The sequence below is a fragment of the Drepanopeziza brunnea genome (genome assembly GCF_022702325.1).
Source record: "Drepanopeziza brunnea f. sp. 'multigermtubi' strain 214-2 chromosome Unknown ctg3, whole genome shotgun sequence".
NCBI classification, from domain to species: domain Eukaryota; kingdom Fungi; phylum Ascomycota; class Leotiomycetes; order Helotiales; family Drepanopezizaceae; genus Drepanopeziza; species Drepanopeziza brunnea.
The window spans coordinates 877,759-895,398 of record NW_027094066.1 but is presented as its reverse complement, the minus strand read 5'-3'; the positions used below and the strand labels follow the sequence as shown (position 1 = coordinate 895,398).

Genomic DNA, 17,640 nt, shown 5'->3' with positions numbered 1-17,640 from the left:
CGACTGGAAATCTTCTCTCGGACGCGACTTGACGAATTACCGACCTTTGCAGTTGTATGTCTTATTCATGGCTACACACCAAAGACGCGAGGTATGTCTTTCCGTTCCATTCGGATATATCAAAATGGCATCAACTTGATATTGGTATTGGATACCCCCTACCACGCGGGCCTGACCTCACGACGATACTCTCAATCGCGGGCAACATACTTTGCAAGAAGGCACGGCGTGCTCCGGATCCGCAGTCAGTTGAATGGATCGACGGCATAGTTCCCACCGCTTGAGGATGGCTGGCTTTACTGTATCTACTACGTACGTAGTACGTATGGCCGAGGTCGATACTCGCCCCATGTTTAAATGCCAGACTCGGTTTAGCCCCATAAGTCGTAGATCGGTGGTTTCTGAATGGCTCGAAGCCCTGTCAACTCAATTGCACAGACTACAGAGTAAATACTGACCTAAAGATACTTTTCAAGGCTGGATTCTTATACTGTACGTAGTAGTAGTACTACGTAAGTTGATTGGTTTAAGCACCCTTGCAAAATTATACTTTCGACATGTTTTCATGGGGGAGGGGAGTACAGCGAATTTTGATTCTTTCATCATTCTGGGTCCGGCTACAGTGATAAGCTAATAAGCGAGCAAGCGCCGGGCATTTGGGATTGTGCTACTGTGTGATCCGCACCTCGTGGTGAACATGATCGCTCCAGTACTTATGGATCTACGTAATAGTGGGCCTTGACGTCGCAACTTTTGGGGCCCTTCCCTAAAGTGGGCGAAAAAATTATGTCCCGCGAAAAAATTATGTCCCGCTTTAACGCTAAAAATCGCGGGGAACGTAGACACTTCAACAACACTTCAACACAATATTTTCTATTAAACATTGACCTACGTACCTAAATAAAAATGAGTAAAAAACGCGCGCGCGCTCTTACACCTTTTGATCTTAATTCTGAATACTAGAAGCTTTTAAAAGCTTCTTAACATAAGCGAATACAGCTAGCATTCGAATAGCTCTTCGAAAACCCTTTCGAAACACCTCTTATTGCGAGTCGCATTCATATGATAGAGAAGCCTGATACTTTAAAGCGAAGATAGAATAAGTATCAAGCTAAACAAGCTCGATTGAAAGAAGGGAAAGCGCTACAAGTAAGAAGGCTTATAGTTTTATTAGTAGCATAGCACAAAGCTATTTTGATTTACGCCGCAGATCAAGCAACTAAAAGAAGGAAAGGAGCTACTAAGCGTATGCTTTATCGATGCATTTGCTACTTTAAAATACAAGAAAATAAGCTAAAACCTTCTTAGCGTTAGTTTCAATCTTAGTTGAGAAATACAGCAGAACTCTATGCTATACGGACTAAACCAATCGCATCTTATCGCGTCGATATGCATACCGAGAAATCTCTCTTTAACTGATTCTATATCGAGCTTGTTCCTGCTATCTAGTTCTGCGGAATTAGGCTTAAAGATAAGCATAGAATCGCAAATATAAATGAGAAAGGCGCGCGGATTTGTATGCCGGCTAAAGAAGAAGTTATCGTACTTATCGGAATCAAAGAGATGTATACAAGAATCTGTGAAAATCGACTATCCGTAATTATGATCGAAGCTATTCTTGCCGATAGAAAAGCTATTCCTTTAATGATTATTATGCTCGGAAAGCAAATTATAGCGTTTTGGTTTTCCGAAAAAATGACTAGACATGAAGTTGTTATTATTTTCGAATCCGGTTATACGAACGATAAGATTATTATAAAGTGGCTTAAGCACTTTATTAAGCATACCGATTAAAGACTCGATAAACCGTAGATGATATTATTACTTGATGGTCAGCTTTGCTACGAAGCTTTAAATTTTATTTTATTAGCTAAACAAAATCGTATATAGCTTATTAAATTCCTTTCTTATCAAACTTATCTTTTACAACCTCTCGATATCGGCTGCTTTCGCACTTGGAAATATAATCAACAATGTGCTATCATAGATGCTATTCGAAGCTTCGAAGCTAAATATACTATCTTATCGTTTATGCGAGACCTTCTTTAAATTCGCGAGCAAACCTTTATAACTCGGAATATTAAACACGCTTTTCGAGATGCAAGAATATGGTCGATCAGCTTTTCTTAAATTTAACGCAAATTGAAAGAGTATAGTAAAAAGAGTAAGAAAGAGGCGAGATTGCATATACTCGAGTACGAAGAAACGTCTGATCTTAAAGAAAAAGATGAATATTCTTTTTCAATCGATAAGCAACTTGACGAATTACTTTTTCTTGCGCTACTTCGACCTCTTTAATCTTTTCAAAATTGCGTAGAGCAACTCGACGATCTGAACGATAAGATCAGAATAGCTCTTTCTTCTCTTAGCCGCTAACGCTTCGATATCGCGAAACAAAGTACCGAGACTTGGTTATTACGAAGAAGCCTTGATCAAGCAGAACTCGATAAAAATCAAAAGCTTTAGCGCGATACACATCGGAAAAAGCTGATTAGAAGGTCGATGTCGGTATATCCATATCGACCTTAGCTAGCTAGTAGTAGTAGTTGGGGAAGCTCACCCATGAACCATGGTTCACGGGCCACTTGGCATGCCTCGCTTAGCATGTCAGCAGTCAAGGGACCCCTAACTTGACAAGTAAGCCTATTAGTTAGCTAGTGCACGTGATTCCTTCTAGTCCTATAGAAGGAATCAGCTCCCTTGAATCTTGGGGAGCAGACAGAATTCAGATACCTTATCAACCGAGTGTTTTGCAATTGCAAGTACTTTAACGACCGTTACGACCTTACGAATATATATTCCCAATCGCTTAGAAGCAATCTAACACTGATCAGTGATTGAATTACTACTAAGTGATCAATCACAAAGAAGCTAGGACTCTATAGCGAAGATACCTTTTATTACGATACCTCCCTTTTTCTACAACGGAAGAGCGATTCCGTACTAAGTCGCTTTCTTACACCCCGATACCTTTACCTTACAACGGAAGAGCGATTCCGTACCAAGTCGCTTCTTATACTACCGATTTTCCTTCATTCTTACGGAAGAGTGATTCCGAACCAAGTCACTTTTATACAACCTTTAAAGCTGTAAAGCTGCGCTTGCTACACACAGCAAACCCAACTAACACGATCGATCTACGTACGAGCAGACAACAACTATGGCCGATCGAGCAACTGGACCTCTAGGTAAGGAGTCCAGCCGACAAAGAGCAGTAAGGTATTATACCCCTCGAGTTTCATTATTATCCACGGAACCCTTAGCTATTCAGCCAAAAAGACTACTATACCCAGGACTCTTAAGCCTTTCGGAAAGACTAGACGACGAGATGTCGGGCATCTCATTTGACTTAAACGAGCTATTATACGCAAGGCTAGATAATGAGATCACGGCTCGAGCGATAGTGAACGACTTCTTAGATACGAAGTGTAAAAGGCTGAAAGATTACGACCTGTAGAGCTTATTCCGGCACGCTTTCTTACGCTGAGATTAGACTAGTTTTACAATGACGAAGGACAATACGGGACGAGGCCTTAAGTTTGCTACTCTTATTAGCCTTAAAGAACACTTGCTGTTCAAAGGCGTGTGGTGCCCTTTAAAGCAAAAGGGTTACGCCAATAGGATGGTCAAGCTCTTGAACGACGAGCAGCAACACTAATGGACCTTCTAGGAAATAAAAGAGCAACAAGCAACACCTTTAGGCCTCGATTCAAGGTGGACCGAAAACCTTACGGACGACGAGGATAATACGCTTCAACCACTTCTACCACCCTTACGAAGTCCAAAAGGGAAGGAGAAGGAAGAGGGGGAAGAGATTCGGAGGTTACGCGAGGAGTTTGCGAAAGAGAGGAAGGATATGGAGCAAAATATAAAGGTGATAGCAAGGCAAATGGCGGAATTACGGACCTACGCTATACAATCTAATGAAGAGCTACGACGAAGCACTTCAGCGTACTCGACGCTTTCAATTCATCAATCGCTACGCAATACGCCAATCATACAAGAGCCAAAATCACTTTAGCGGCCTTCAAACCCCTTTCTTAAAGGCTACACCTAGTTTTCTGAAAAGCCTAGACCGAGTAGCAACAAAAATAGTCTTGAGATCATCATCGGACCAGATAACACTCGAGGCCACGGGAGCTACACGCCAAAAGAGGACCCGCCAAAACCTGAGAGCATTCCGGACAAAATCAGCTCTCGCCAAGGACAGCGTGCAGATTTCCGTGCCCAACCTCAGCAACCCGAGGAAGGGATCCAGCACCTTCGGACGTACCGACAAGCTACCCACATCTTTCAAGAGGCCACGTATTAGCAAGAAAGAAACCAAGGGTATAAGAATCGCTAAGAGCGCGCTTAAGGGTACGGATATCACCAAGCTAAAGCTCCGGCTAGTGACCCAAATGGCCTTGGCGATCTTGACGATGACCGACGAAGAGGAAACGGGAGAGATTGGCAAAGAGATCGAAGCTACGGATACGGAGGAGGTAAGAACGGGCCCTCTGGACCACCAAAGGGATTCGGAAACGGACCCTCAAGGGACCCCGGATTCGGAAATGAGCTTCTTAAGGACCTTAGAAGAGGACGGACCACCGGCAATTATATCGGTAACCTCTTACCGATCAGACTATTAGCCAAGCACAACACGCTTGCGTACGGCACTCTAAGCGCCCTTGACGATAATAGTAACGATTTCCTTAAGCTAAGAGCAACTGACCTTTACTCAAGAGCAAAAGAGTTGGCCTTGTTTGCAAGAAGCTTTCCTAAAGAATTGAAGTATTCGGGACCCGACGATGACTTCAAAACCTAATTAAGTATTTTCGCTGACTAAGCAAGTCGGTACGGCTTAACATCCGACGACTATTTGGCAGCGTTTTCAATTATGCTTACGAGAAAGGCTATAACTTTTTATTACAATCATGTGATAAAGGCCAGGCTTCCGACGTTTAAAGCAAACGCTATTGCTATGAAGGACCACTTCGAAACTAACTACCGGCGGCAAGCAAAATACGACCGCTAAAAGGAAATTTCGCTAGATTTGGTCAAGAAAGAGAATCCAAGGACTTCGCTTAGCGAGTGCTTTAAGAAGCTCGTTAAAGAGCTCAAGGGCATTCAAAGCTCTTTACGACCAAGTTTAAGAGACGATCGAAGTCTTGCTGACAAGCTGTATTCAGCTTATAAAAACGTGCTAGAGACTACGATTGCACGAATGAACCTTGCGTTTACCTTCACCGCCGCAGTTGCCGACATCCGCCGAGCAATTGCATTTGCAATTGAGTCCTCTCGACCCGCTAAAGCTAAAGCTTACGCAAGCTCTAGCGAGCCACACGACCACACTTGCTTTCAGCACAACACCTTAGAAGCTGACTCCGATTTGGACGAAGAATACGAATGCTTTATTCAAGACCGCTAATACTTCGAAAGTAAGAAAGCTGCCAAGGCTACTAAAGGTGAGAAAAGGTGTTTTGTTTGCAAAAAGCCAGGTTGCTAGAGCACTAACCACACCCTCGACGAAAGAAAAGCATCTATTGCCAAGTTCTAGGCCTCTAAGGACGCAAAAAGAGTGACGAGAAGCAAATTCTCTTAATACGTAGCATCGATTAAAGGCTTGCCACTTGTATCTACGGAAGAATTCGATCAGTTTATCGCAGGCTTATTAGACGAGCCGCTCGAATCGAGCAGCTACGCCAACATATCAGAAGGTTTTGTGATTACTTACGGCACCTTTAACGCTGACGAGGTATACAAGCAACTGGAGATTCAAACGGCATTCTACGCCCTTACTAGCTAAATCGAGACTTAAAACGTGCTTACGGGCAAAGCAGAGACTTATATGGCCTCTAAGTACTTTGAAAACGTGTTTATAAGCCTTATAATTGACAGCGGAGCAGCCAATTTCTTTACCGCTAGCTTGCTTTAGCTACGAGCACTTTAAAAGAGGTACCTCGAAGTCTAATTGAATACATCCCGGGCAAAGGAAAAGTCCGTCAAATACGAGATTGGCTCTGCTACCTCTATTAAAACAGTTACTTTAGAAACGCTTTTAAGTCAAGTAGAGTTCTACGTTATAAAAAGCGACGTACCCTTTCTATTCTCGTTAGCTAATATAGACAAGCATAAGGTGATCTTAGATAACTTGCGAAACGTGCTAATCTAAAAGAAGAAGGAGATACTAGTAGTAAGGATATTTAAGCACGTGTAGATGCTATTAAGTAAAGAGCACGCTGCTACTTATTATAGCACCGAAAGCGAGACCGTTTATTATCACTTTACGGAAGAACAATTGAGGACTATCTATAAGCGTTTTAGCTACCTTTTAGCAGGTCGATTTGCTGCTATTCTTAAGAGGGCCGGGCACGAATTCAAACGGGATTTGCTTTACAACATCTAAAAGTTTTGCTACTATTGCTAAGTATTCGGACGCTCCTCGAGAAGGTTTAATATCAAACTCAAAGATGATATTGACTTTAATAATACGGTATACGTCGATGTGATGCACTTTGACGGCAAAAACGTATTACACGTCGTCTGCGACTCTATTAATTTTCAAGCCGCTACCTTCCTTAAAAGTATGTCTGCACAGCACTTACTTAAAGGATTCAATCGATGTTAAGTCAATACTTACGTCGGACCCTTTACAAACGTAGTGCACGATCCCGGAATCAACTTCAATTTAGCAACGTTCCGAGGCTACTTTAAAGGTATTGGCAGCACTCTAAAGCAAATGCTTATAGAGGCCTATTATAGCGTCGGGCTAGTGGAACGCTACTACGTCCTTGTGCGACGCGCCTTTGAGATCGTCACAAAGGAGCTTCTAAAAGCCCTAAGAAAGGACCGGCTTTAAATAGCTATCAAAGCTATTAACGATATAGCTGGACTTAATAGCCTGGTTCCTACACTCCTCGTTTTTAGGACCCTACTAAGGCTGACGGAACAAGATCGACTTGCCGCGTTTACCCAAGAGCGTGCTGCTGCTATTAATAAGGCTATAAAGGAAGTACGAAAATGCTACGCTGCAAGGCAGGTTAGGGACGCGCTCAAGAAGAGGAATAGGCCAATTACGGAGCATACCCTAGACCTCCTTATTAGTTTACGGGTACTCGTGTAGCGGGAAAACCAAAGGTGGAAGGGCCCTTTTCAGCTGCTTGGCAAGCAAGGGCACACGTGCACAGTGGCATATCCGAGGCTTACGGAATTCAGGTCAACCTCAGTAAAACCTTACTACTCTGAAGTTGAAAAGCTGCCAAAGGAGTTGCAAGTACCTAAGGTAGAGGTGGAAGAAGATCAGAGTGAAGGCGACGAAAGCGAAAAAGAGCTGGAACTACGAAATTCGCTTAAACCTTAACATTCGCTTAATCCACCGAAGTCGCTTAATCTAAAAAGCTCGCCAAGATCAGCAAACGACCCCCCTCAACTTGTCAATTCTTAGAGATCAACAATACCAATGGTCTAGATACCTTACCAAAAGTACGATCCTAGTATCCCGACCGTGCCCGACGAAGAAGAAGGCGATTCTTACGTTCTATTCACTAAGAACTCCGAGGTGCTAGTTACCGACAAGAAACGCCGGGACCATGAGCTCTTAGCTAAGCTACGAGCCGAAGGAATCATCAAGAGCCTTAGGGCACCATTTCAAAAGTCCAGAGCAAAGGAATTGGTTAGATTGATAGCTCAAAGCATCTTCTAAGTGATCTCGAGCACCGATCCACGTGCTAAAAGCGCTAAGATCTTTAGATCTAAGTTTATTAACGAGATCAAAAGCAAAGGAACACCTACGCTATACGAGAAGTCTCGTATAGTAGTCCAAGCTTTCTAAGATAAAAGCAAGACGAAGGTACTCATCGAGTCTCTTACGGTATAGCGAGCGGGCTAAAGACTCTGTTGCGCTCTGGCTCCTTCTTTAATAAAGGACTACGGGTGCCAAGTCTATAATAAAGATATCACACAAGCTTACACTCAGTCAAGCACGAAGCTTATACGAATAATCGTCGTGCGACCACTTAAAGAGATCACTTATCGATTCCCCTTCGGCACTTTGTTCCTTATGACTGGCCTTTTATACGGTATCCTCGAAGCAAGAACGCACTAGTATAAGCGTTTTTCAAGGCATTTCACGGACAACCTCGAGATAAAGCAATCGAGCTTTGATTCTTGCTTCTTTATATCAACTAATAAAGATCAGTTAAGAATAGCTGCTTTACAGACGGACGATGTTCTCATGGTTATCAATCTAGCTATAAAGGCAAAGGAGGAGAAGGAGCTGGTCAAATCCAAGCTAAAGAGCAAGGAAATAGAGACCTTTATACACGCCGAACCGATGATTTTTAATAGATGCAAGCTATCCTTAGATAAAGACGGGTTCGGGCTATTAGTTGGGCAGAAAGGGCAAGGTAAGAGGCTTGCCGTGATCAAGCTTGATTTAGCTACACGGGCTAAAGAGTACTTAAAGCAACGTACCCGAAAGGCGTATTTAGCTACTATTTGCTACTTAAAGGCATCTTGCGCTCTATCGATGGCTGCTTAGCATCAGGAACCAAAGGACGAGGACTACAAGGCCCTTAATAAGGTGATTCAATAGCTGATCGATCACCCAACTCGAAGGATCTACTACGTGCCTTTGGACTTAAGGACGGCGAAGCTCTTTGTGTTCGTAGATAGAGCGTTTGCTAACAACGTTGATCTTAGCTCTTAGATCGGTTTCGTGGCTATCTTTAGCAATAAGGCTTACGTAAGTAAGAACGAGTTCATTCTGACGGGTAACATCTTCTATTAGGTGTCACAGAAGTGCAAGAGAGTGACAAAGGCAATATTAGCCTTTAAGCTATACGCTATGTCCTTAAGTATCGACATAGCTATTGCTATATCGACCACCTTTGCTCAAATCACAGCCTAGCTAAGAATCTCTAATTTCCCCGTAATGGTGTGCATTGACTCTTACTCGCTTTACGAGTGTATAATAAAGCTGGGAACTATTAAAGAGAAGCGCTTCATGATCGATATTATAGCTATTCGGGAGTCATACGAGAGGCGGGAGCTCTCTGAGGTACGCTAGATCGAAAGCAAATCCAACCCTGCTAACGCCATGACTAAAATCGGGGCTAATTCCTCTTTGCAAGAGCTAGTTTTGACCAATACCTTGAAGGTGCAAGTGGACGGGTGGGTAGAAAGGCCGCTGTAAGAAAGAGAAGGATAAGATTGTTTTTCCTTTGTTTGATTACCTTCCTTCTTTTTTCGGTCGATATAGTAGTTGGCAAGGCATTGCTTGCCAAAGAGAGAGTTGCCGGTGTCGGTATATCCATATCGACCTTAGCTAGCTAGTAGTAGTAGTTAGGGAAGCTCACCTATGAACCATGGTTCACGGGCCACTTGGCATGCCTCGCTTAGCATGTCAGCAGTCAAGGGACCCTTAACTTGACAAGTAAGCCTATTAGTTAGCTAGTGCACGTGATTCTTTTTAGTCCTATAGAAGGAATCAGCTCCCTTGAATCTTGGGGAGCAGACAGAATTCAGATACCTTATCAACCGAGTGTTTTGCAATTGCAAGTACTTTGACGACCGTTACGACCTTACGAATATATATTCCCAATCGCTTGGAAGCAATCCAATAGTCGAGTTTGCAAACGGGAAGGAATATACTAGCTTTTAAAGCACTCGAAAAAGTCAAGGTTATAGAGATAAAAAAGCAAGAAGCTAGTCTTAAGATAGCGAACGCTAAACTTAAGTTAGCAACGATTAAAATTCGAAACGATCGTTATAATCAAAGAGTTTTTGATCGGAAAGCCGAAAAAGAGCGAAAGAAATGGTTGAACGAAGCGTATAAGCAATAAGGTCGAAAGATTCTTATACACATTCTACCCGAACGAGAAGTCTTTATTCGAGACCGCGAAAAGCAACTTACAGCAAAAGAACTAGAAGCTGATAATATTGATCTGATTTCTTTTCGAGACGCAGTTGCAAACGAAGAAGCTGCGTTAAAAGAAGTTCAAGAAAGAGATCTTGTTATATTCGCGGACCCTTCGTATTTAATCGATCCTTAAATCTTTACAAAGGAAAAACGCTTTCGAATCAAACAAAACCTATTATCTTGCATTCAAATTAACGATGACGACGAAGATGAAAGATTAAATACTTTACTTTCGTCTCCTTTAGCAAAAATGATGCTTATTAGGTAGGAAAAGCCTGAAAAAGAGCTTGAAGAGAAAGAAGATTCGATATCGATTCGATCTGTAGCATCTTTTAATTCAATTCAAGGGACACGCGGTAAAATAATTTTTTCGTAGCTTAATTGAGAATGAATAACATTATTAAATATATATATATATATATTATTGCAGCGTTGTGAGCAATGTTATAAGCAATATAAGTGTTTACGTTCCCCGCGATTTTTGGCGTTGAAGCGGGACATAATTTTTTCGCGGGACATAATTTTTTCGCCCACTTTAGGGAAGGGCCCCAAAAGTTGCGACGTCAAGGCCCACTATTAGTACCATGATCCCGGCTCCGCGAACCACTGAAGTACTACGTACGTAGTAAGTCGGGGAGCCTCCTCGTGTTTGAAAGTAGTGGAGGATAACTGTAATCTCGCGCGCGGTCTTCGCCGGGAAGATACGTAGTAGGTAGGTACTCATACACTCTCTTTCTTTCCTGCGCTTCATCTTTCCTTTCGCGCGCTCTCTCTCTCTCTCTCTGTCTCTCTGTCTGTCTGTCTCTCTGTCTCTCTCTCACACAATCTCACACTCTCACACTCTCACACTCTCACACTCTCACACTCTCACACTCTCTTCAAACACACTGCGCCTCCTCACGATGGATCGGAGTGATTGAGTGCAACAACACAGCCACGTCTCATGTCTGGCACTGCCCTGCCCTTCGCGGCCGCCGAGCGAGGTCCATACGTACATATGTAGTACGTCAGCGGGGCACCAGCAGCCATCAGCCACTGCTGCTGGATCTGGATCTGAACAAGGCAAGGGAGGAAGGAAGAAGCAAAGATGTATTAAATCGTAGCTGGATTGAATCGCCCTGTCTGATTTCTACTGTACCGTATTGAAGATTGTTGTAGTAGTACCGGTACTTACTACCTACTACCTCCTACCTACTTGGCCTCGTCTCTCTCGTCGTCTCACGGCGGCTACTGACCCCCCGACCGCGCTTGGCGTCAGTTATCTCTCTTCACAGCCAACCAAAGGAGAATTCTCCATCTCTCTCTCCCTCGCAACAAACCAACCACCTACCTGCACACACCTCCCTCGTATTCCTGGCTTAACTTTCATACCTACTTGACCTCGACTCGACACATCTCATCTCATCTCATCTCTTCTCTTCTCTTCTCTCATCTCCCTTCCTCTTCTCTTCTCTTCTCTTTTCTACCGGTATTACAACCCCAACCCCAACCCCGACCCCGACCAGGACCGCCAAGATGGTTTGTGAGTTCATCCCTTCCCCCCTCCCCCCTCTCCCCCCCCATATCCCTCATCCTCATACCCTTGGCGGATGAGGTTGCGCCTAGCTTGCCACAGCATCCGGGGCATATAAGGAAGGGCATGGGCATCGACATGGCCCATCGAGGACAGTTCTTGATCTGTCTTTCTTCCGCCATTGCCCCCCTCCTCCCTCCTCCCCCTCCCCCTCCCCTCCCACATACCTACATCACTTCAACTTCTCCTACCCACATCACTGTCAGTTTCATATCAACCATAATATATATACAAATATATATATATATATATATATATATTTGTTTATACATATACACACACACACACATACACACACACACTCTCTCTCTCTCTCTCTCTTATGCACACGCTGCAGTGCAGCCCAGACCGTCGCCAGAGCTTGACGGGCCTCCTTTCCTCCCTCTTCCCCTTTACTTCTCTTCCCCATCTCCATCCGTCCCTCTATCAATCCATTCATCCATTCATCTATCCACCTTTCCACCTTTCCACCTTTCCACCTCTCCCGCACTCGTCGAACGGGTGACGACGGGCCATACCAGCACCGCCCGCTGGCCAAGCCGCCGCCCCGGCAACCCCCAAACCTTCTCTCATTAGGGTGGACTCTTAGGCTGATTCCATCCTGCAACGTTCGATGACATTTAGCCACACCGCAGTATCGCAAAGAACTGCAGCGCGTAAAGACGGGAGCATCTGCGACCAAGAGAAACAGCAGAGACAGAGACATGACGAACATCCCGAATGGCACGCCGACGGAGAGGACCGGACTGGTGAGTGGGCGACAGAATGGGGGCGCGGGCATGGGCATCGACGGCCACCGCAAGAGCTCCCTGACGGCCTTCTTCGAATTCTTCGCCCAGAAGAACCACACGGCTGGAATGGAGAGTGAGAACAAGTTCGTGAGGATTCCTGCACTAGCCGTGCAAGCTACTAAAGTGACCTTGTACAGCAACTATGTCAATATCCTCTTGGTCTTCGTGCCGCTGGGTATGGTTGCTGGTGCAATGGGCTGGAATTCCACGGTTGTTTTCTTTCTCAATTTCTTTGCCATTGTGCCCCTCGCCGCCGTCCTGTCGTTTGCGACCGAGGAGATATCCATGAAGCTGGGTCAGACGATGGGTGGTCTCCTGAACGCGACGTTTGGAAATGCGGTCGAGTTGATCGTACGTGGTGTGCATCGATCCCGCGCCTGCTGCCGCTCTGCTAACCCGCATCGCAGGTCAGTATTGTGGCGTTGAAGGATGGGCAGATCCGAATCGTGCAATCGAGTATGTTAGGGAGTATCCTCTCCAATATGCTTCTTGTGCTTGGGTGCTGCTTCTTAGCAGGTGGCATTCACAATTCTAGGACAGGCACAGCACATGGGATCCAGCAAGACTTCAATTCGACCGTGGCCTCGACCATGTCTTCGTTGATGACTGTTGCAGCAGCATCTCTGATCATCCCAGCTACGGTATGCTCGCCGCCCCCGGATGGCTTCTACGTGCTGATGGATTCCCCTTCTAGTTGTATGCGGCCATGTCACGAAATATCAAACCCGAGATCAAGGAGAGGAACATCTTGATCCTCTCGCACGGAACCGCCATCATTCTCCTCATCCTCTACGTCCTCTACCTCTTTTTCCAACTCCGCACGCACGCCAGCCTCTTCGACGCGGAAACGCCAGAAGACGAAGAGGAGGAGGAGGAGGAGGAGCCACAATTGACTCCCTGGGCTGCGGGTTGTGTCCTCTTGGTCGTCACTATCGCGGTAGCTATCTGCGCAGAGTACCTCGTCGGGTCCATTGATGCTCTGGTGGAGTCATCCGGCATCTCGAAAACCTTCATCGGACTGATTCTCCTGCCCATCGTGGGTAACGCGGCCGAGCACGTCACGGCCATCGTGGTCGCGGTGAAAGACAAGATGGACCTCGCCATGGGTGTTGCGATTGGTAGTTCGATGCAGATCGCCCTACTTGTGACCCCCGCCTTGGTCCTGCTCGGATGGGTGATCGGGGTGAATATGACGCTCCACTTTGAGACATTCGAAACTGTCGTCTTCTTCTTGAGTGTGTTGGTGGTCACATACGTGATCCAGGACGGGAAGAGTAATTACCTCGAGGGCGCGATGGTAAGTTCCCGGCAGGTTGCTTCTGCGAAGATGAAGCCTAGTACTGACTACTCGTAGCTACTTGGACTTTACATCATAATCTCCCTGGCCTTCCTTGTTTACCCCGACCGTGCCACTTCAGACGACCCTAACCACGGCGACGCGATTGGCGATTCGGCGGCTTTGGTCGCGAGATCTCTCGGGGCCCTGGTTGGGTATTGAGTGTGTCGTCAGGCCCGTTTGAGGGCCGGGTTTTGAATTGAGCTACCTCTTTTAGTGTTTCCAGAGGAAACCCATTGGGAAAGCAAAACGCTTCTCCGCGCAGACAGGCCAGAATTTCCTTTGTTCGGGTGGGGGGGAGCAAGGGGACGAGGGTACTTTACCCCGAGAGAAAACAATCCGACATGAATAAGGCTGCGTTATTGTACGAGTAGATATGGTGGTCAGGGAAGCAGCAGCAGAGTCTATCAGACCGGTTCTCATTTGTACATTTTCCAGGTCAGGATGGAAGGAAACGAGAGGATCAACGGGCTTAGTTGATGAAACGATAGGGTTTAGGGGTGGTGTTAATGCGATTAGAAAATATTGAAAGTATGTCTGACGGTCCTTTTTGGGGGGGGGAGGGGTTGGAAGGGAGTGATGGGAGTGAGCTACGAGAGCGGATAGAGCTAGTGCTCCGCCGTTGGTCCGTAGCTCACATGTACTAACTACATCACAGGCGCCGAAAGATTGTACGAAGAACGGACATCAGATTTATATATATATATCAAAGGGCGAAAACAAAAAACAAAAAACAAAAAAAAATCCGCCCAAGTCAGCCGGCTCTCAAACTTCAAACTGATCAAGTCCTGGGGTATCCATCTATCTATATCCAAAATACAAGTATAACCAACCAACCAACCAACCAACCATACATCGATCACACCGACGAAAAGATTTCTCCTCCGCCTCTGGTGCGCGATCCGGCACCACGCCATCGTTAAAAAAAAGGGGGGCGGGAGGGGGAGAGGTGTATCTGAAGGCCGCACACCGCCGACAGGTACCTACTCACAAAGATCTCCGATCCTCAAGATAGGTAGGTACATACATCAAGATCAAACCAGAAAAGGGGGGGGGGAGGAGGACATCCATCTCGCTAAGCGCCGCCCAACCCAGCAGCGAAGGTCAGGTACCAGGTCCGGGACGCGCCACCGTCCAAGTAGCTGTCGTCAAAGGCAGGCTGCGCAAAGAAGTTCCAGGCCGCTCGCGGATCGACCAGCGCCAGGTTGGCAAACAACACGCCTCTCCACCCCCCGGCTACGGCATCGGCTCGGCCGTGCGAGAAGAAGGTGTCCCACTCCTCCCGGACGAACTGCCGCGTCCGCGTCAGCGTCGAGGCCGGCAGGAGCGGCAGCATGTGGATGCCCTGGACGTACTCGATGTTCCGGCCAAAGTACGTCGTGTGGTGCATCCGGCTCTCGAACAGGATGCCGCAGACCTTGTTGCCGATGAAGCGCGCCGGCTCGATGCTATTGTCGCTCGCGTACAGGAAGTAGCTCTGCAGCGAGCGGGCCGTGAGGGCCAGCTGCAGGTTGCCGCGGGCCTCCATGTTGGCGTCGCCGGTCGTGCGGCCCCACATCTTGAGCGCGTAGGCGGCCATGCTGTCTTCCGAGGAGGACTCTTCGTCCTTGCCGTCGCCGCTCTCCATGACGCCGTGGGCCCAGGAGTGCCCGTGGTACCAGTCGAAGCTGCGGGACTCGGGGAAGTAGGCGTCGTCGGCCGAGGGGTTGGCATAGTCCCTGACGAGGGCCTGTACCCAAGGCTTGTTGGCAGGGAGCCAGGTAGGGTCGAGGTACCCGATGATGGCAGCGGCGTATACGAAATACCCGTAGCTGCATTGGCACGTCAGTAAGTCATTCTCTCTCTCTCTCTCTCTCTCTCTCTCTTTCCTCTGAAGCGAGGGGGGAGGGTTATGTATATACTGGAAGTGGTGGTCGTTGTACATGGTGTTTCCAAAATCGGCCATGGTGTCACCATTGTACCCCGCAGAAGAGACCAAGCCGCCATAGCTCGAGTCGTAGAAGAGTGGTTTCTGCTGCTTGTTCGAGGTGAATCTGGCGTATGCCCGCTTGAGTTGATCAAGACCGGCCTGGCCGAGCGCCTTGTCGTCAAGCAGGTCGTAAAGCACGTAGACGATTTGGGCATACTTGGCAAGAATCTGTTTTCGTTGGTCAGTCTTGGACAAATTGTTCCTGCAAACTTCATGGCCGGTGGAGAAAGGCGGGTTGGGTTATACCTTGCCACTGAAATACATGGAAACACCATCTGACACTTCGCTCATGTCCTGGGCGACCTCGATCGTAGCAGCGGCATGAATAGCTTCCTTAGCCGAGGCCGAAAGGGCGGCGCTTCCGGGAGCGAATCCCATTGTGGTAGGGAGAGATTCAAGCAACGTCCAGGAGTCAGCCCGGACCAGTCTGGCCATTCCCTTGGTCGTGGTTGCGAGTCGAACGTCTGTTAACCCAGCCGCCGTCTGGGAAGAGAAAGACTGGACGTGATGCGGCAGGGAGAACATCGCCAGGGTACTATCGCCCCGGCCAGCTTTTGTGAACGATAGCGTGTAAGAGCCCTGGGAACCGTGGGCGCTACCGGAGACAGATGCACTCGTCGCGTAGTTCCCGCAGCTCTCGTCGTATATGGCTTCGGCGTCTCCCCCAGGATTCTTCGCTATCTGGATGACACCGTTGAAGTTGGACGTGGCCTTGATGAGACCATTGCCAACAGCTTTCAGCTCGAGCCCTTGTCCGGATGGGGAGTACGCGTAGACCAGCCAGGTCTTGCCGTCTTCCAATACAATCGTGTATTTGGCGACGTCTGGCTTGGGATTGATGGCGGCCCGGGTGAGGGAGCGGAAAAAGACGCCACTGTGAAGAATGGGAGTACCGCCGTTGTACACACCCGTTACGAAGCCCATACCTTGGACAACGGCGAAAGAGATCACGGGAGCGGCGCCGACACGCGGGGACAGATGGATGTTGGCAGAGAATGCAGTGAGGCCATCTCCGGTCAGGGCAGTCGAGGCTCCAAGTTCGAGGGCTGAAAGCACCACGGATTGGAGACCACCCGCATTGACGAAATACTCCGCGGGGTTCCCGCCGCCGAAAGTCTTCATGCTGTCGTCCAAGTGATTGATGGCCAAGCCCCAGCTCTGCGAAGGTCCACCCCCCTTGGCCCAGTTCAGGATGTAGGGGTGCGTCCATGTCGGCTGGGACTGACCGCCCAGGAAGAAGTTCCCATAGAACTTGTTCGTTTGGATGGGAGACTGCTGATTGATTCCGACCTTGGGGGCAGGGTGATCTCCTCTTCTTGGGATGACCGACGGAGGCGCACCAGCCTCGATTGGCTGGAAGATGTTCTGGGCCGTCTGACCCACTGCCACGGAGGGCTCAGGAAGAGTTGGAACAACTGACGCGAGGTACTTGCTTGGTACTGGAATGTACGCGCTCAACAGTGGTGCGAGCGTTGGCTTGCCGGACGTCTGCAAGCTCGTGACGATGGTCCCCTTGGTGTTGGGACTTGTCGTGCTCAGCGAAGGGAGGATCTGAACAGTGCCCGAACTCTCCACCGTGCTGATGATGGGAACGCTGGGGGCGACCCTCGAGGTACTGATCGAGGTAGCGACGGGAGGGAAGGAAACCCCGCTGGTGGTGATGAGTCTGGCGCTTGCTGCTTCAGATGTGTTAGGTATGGAAACATTTTATCGCCTGCTCTCGATAGCAGAGGAGACCAACCCAGTTCTTGCCGTCTGTTGTGCGGCACTGCAGAAGCTGCAAGCGCAAGCATAAGGAAAAGGAGCCACAAAGCCGACGCCATAGTAGGAAGGTACGAAGACGAAACTCGTGACAACCGATGGTGCAGTAGGCGATATACTACTGGGACAAAGATGTTGGAGATCTGAAATGGTACGGGCTTGTTGTGGGTCTTTTTTGAGAGAGGGATTCGACTCTTATGATGTTTATGTTGTGGGGGAGAATGCTAGTTCTCGGCTCATGTCGTAATGGTAGTAGCTAAGGCGAGGTGTGGCCCGGCCCATCCCCCAAGGCTCTGGGAGACCAGGCGT

At 47.6% G+C, this 17,640-nt stretch overlaps 3 protein-coding genes across 3 annotated transcripts; 2 read left to right on the top strand and 1 right to left on the bottom strand.

The window, feature by feature from the left end:
• Nucleotides 1-3,923: 3,923 nt before the first annotated feature.
• L3040_002421 (uncharacterized protein) lies at nucleotides 3,924-4,631 on the top strand (the record flags this gene model as incomplete). The annotated part of the gene is made up of 1 exon (XM_066155547.1): nucleotides 3,924-4,631. The coding sequence occupies one exon, from the start codon at nucleotides 3,924-3,926 to the stop codon at nucleotides 4,629-4,631; it is 708 nt and encodes a 235-aa protein (XP_066012542.1).
• A 6,785-nt stretch (nucleotides 4,632-11,416) lies between these two features.
• L3040_002420 (uncharacterized protein) lies at nucleotides 11,417-13,763 on the top strand (the record flags this gene model as incomplete). Its single annotated transcript, XM_066155546.1, has 7 exons — nucleotides 11,417-11,423; nucleotides 12,099-12,348; nucleotides 12,403-12,616; nucleotides 12,673-12,721; nucleotides 12,782-12,906; nucleotides 12,960-13,562; nucleotides 13,620-13,763. 7 exons carry the CDS (start codon nucleotides 11,417-11,419, stop codon nucleotides 13,761-13,763), a joined length of 1,392 nt encoding a protein of 463 aa, XP_066012541.1.
• A 913-nt stretch (nucleotides 13,764-14,676) lies between these two features.
• L3040_002419 (uncharacterized protein) lies at nucleotides 14,677-17,363 on the bottom strand (the record flags this gene model as incomplete). The annotated part of the gene is made up of 4 exons (XM_066155545.1): nucleotides 14,677-15,412; nucleotides 15,503-15,738; nucleotides 15,817-17,246; nucleotides 17,312-17,363. The coding sequence occupies 4 exons, from the start codon at nucleotides 17,361-17,363 to the stop codon at nucleotides 14,677-14,679; spliced, it is 2,454 nt and encodes an 817-aa protein (XP_066012540.1).
• Between the last annotated feature and the right edge of the window lie 277 nt (nucleotides 17,364-17,640).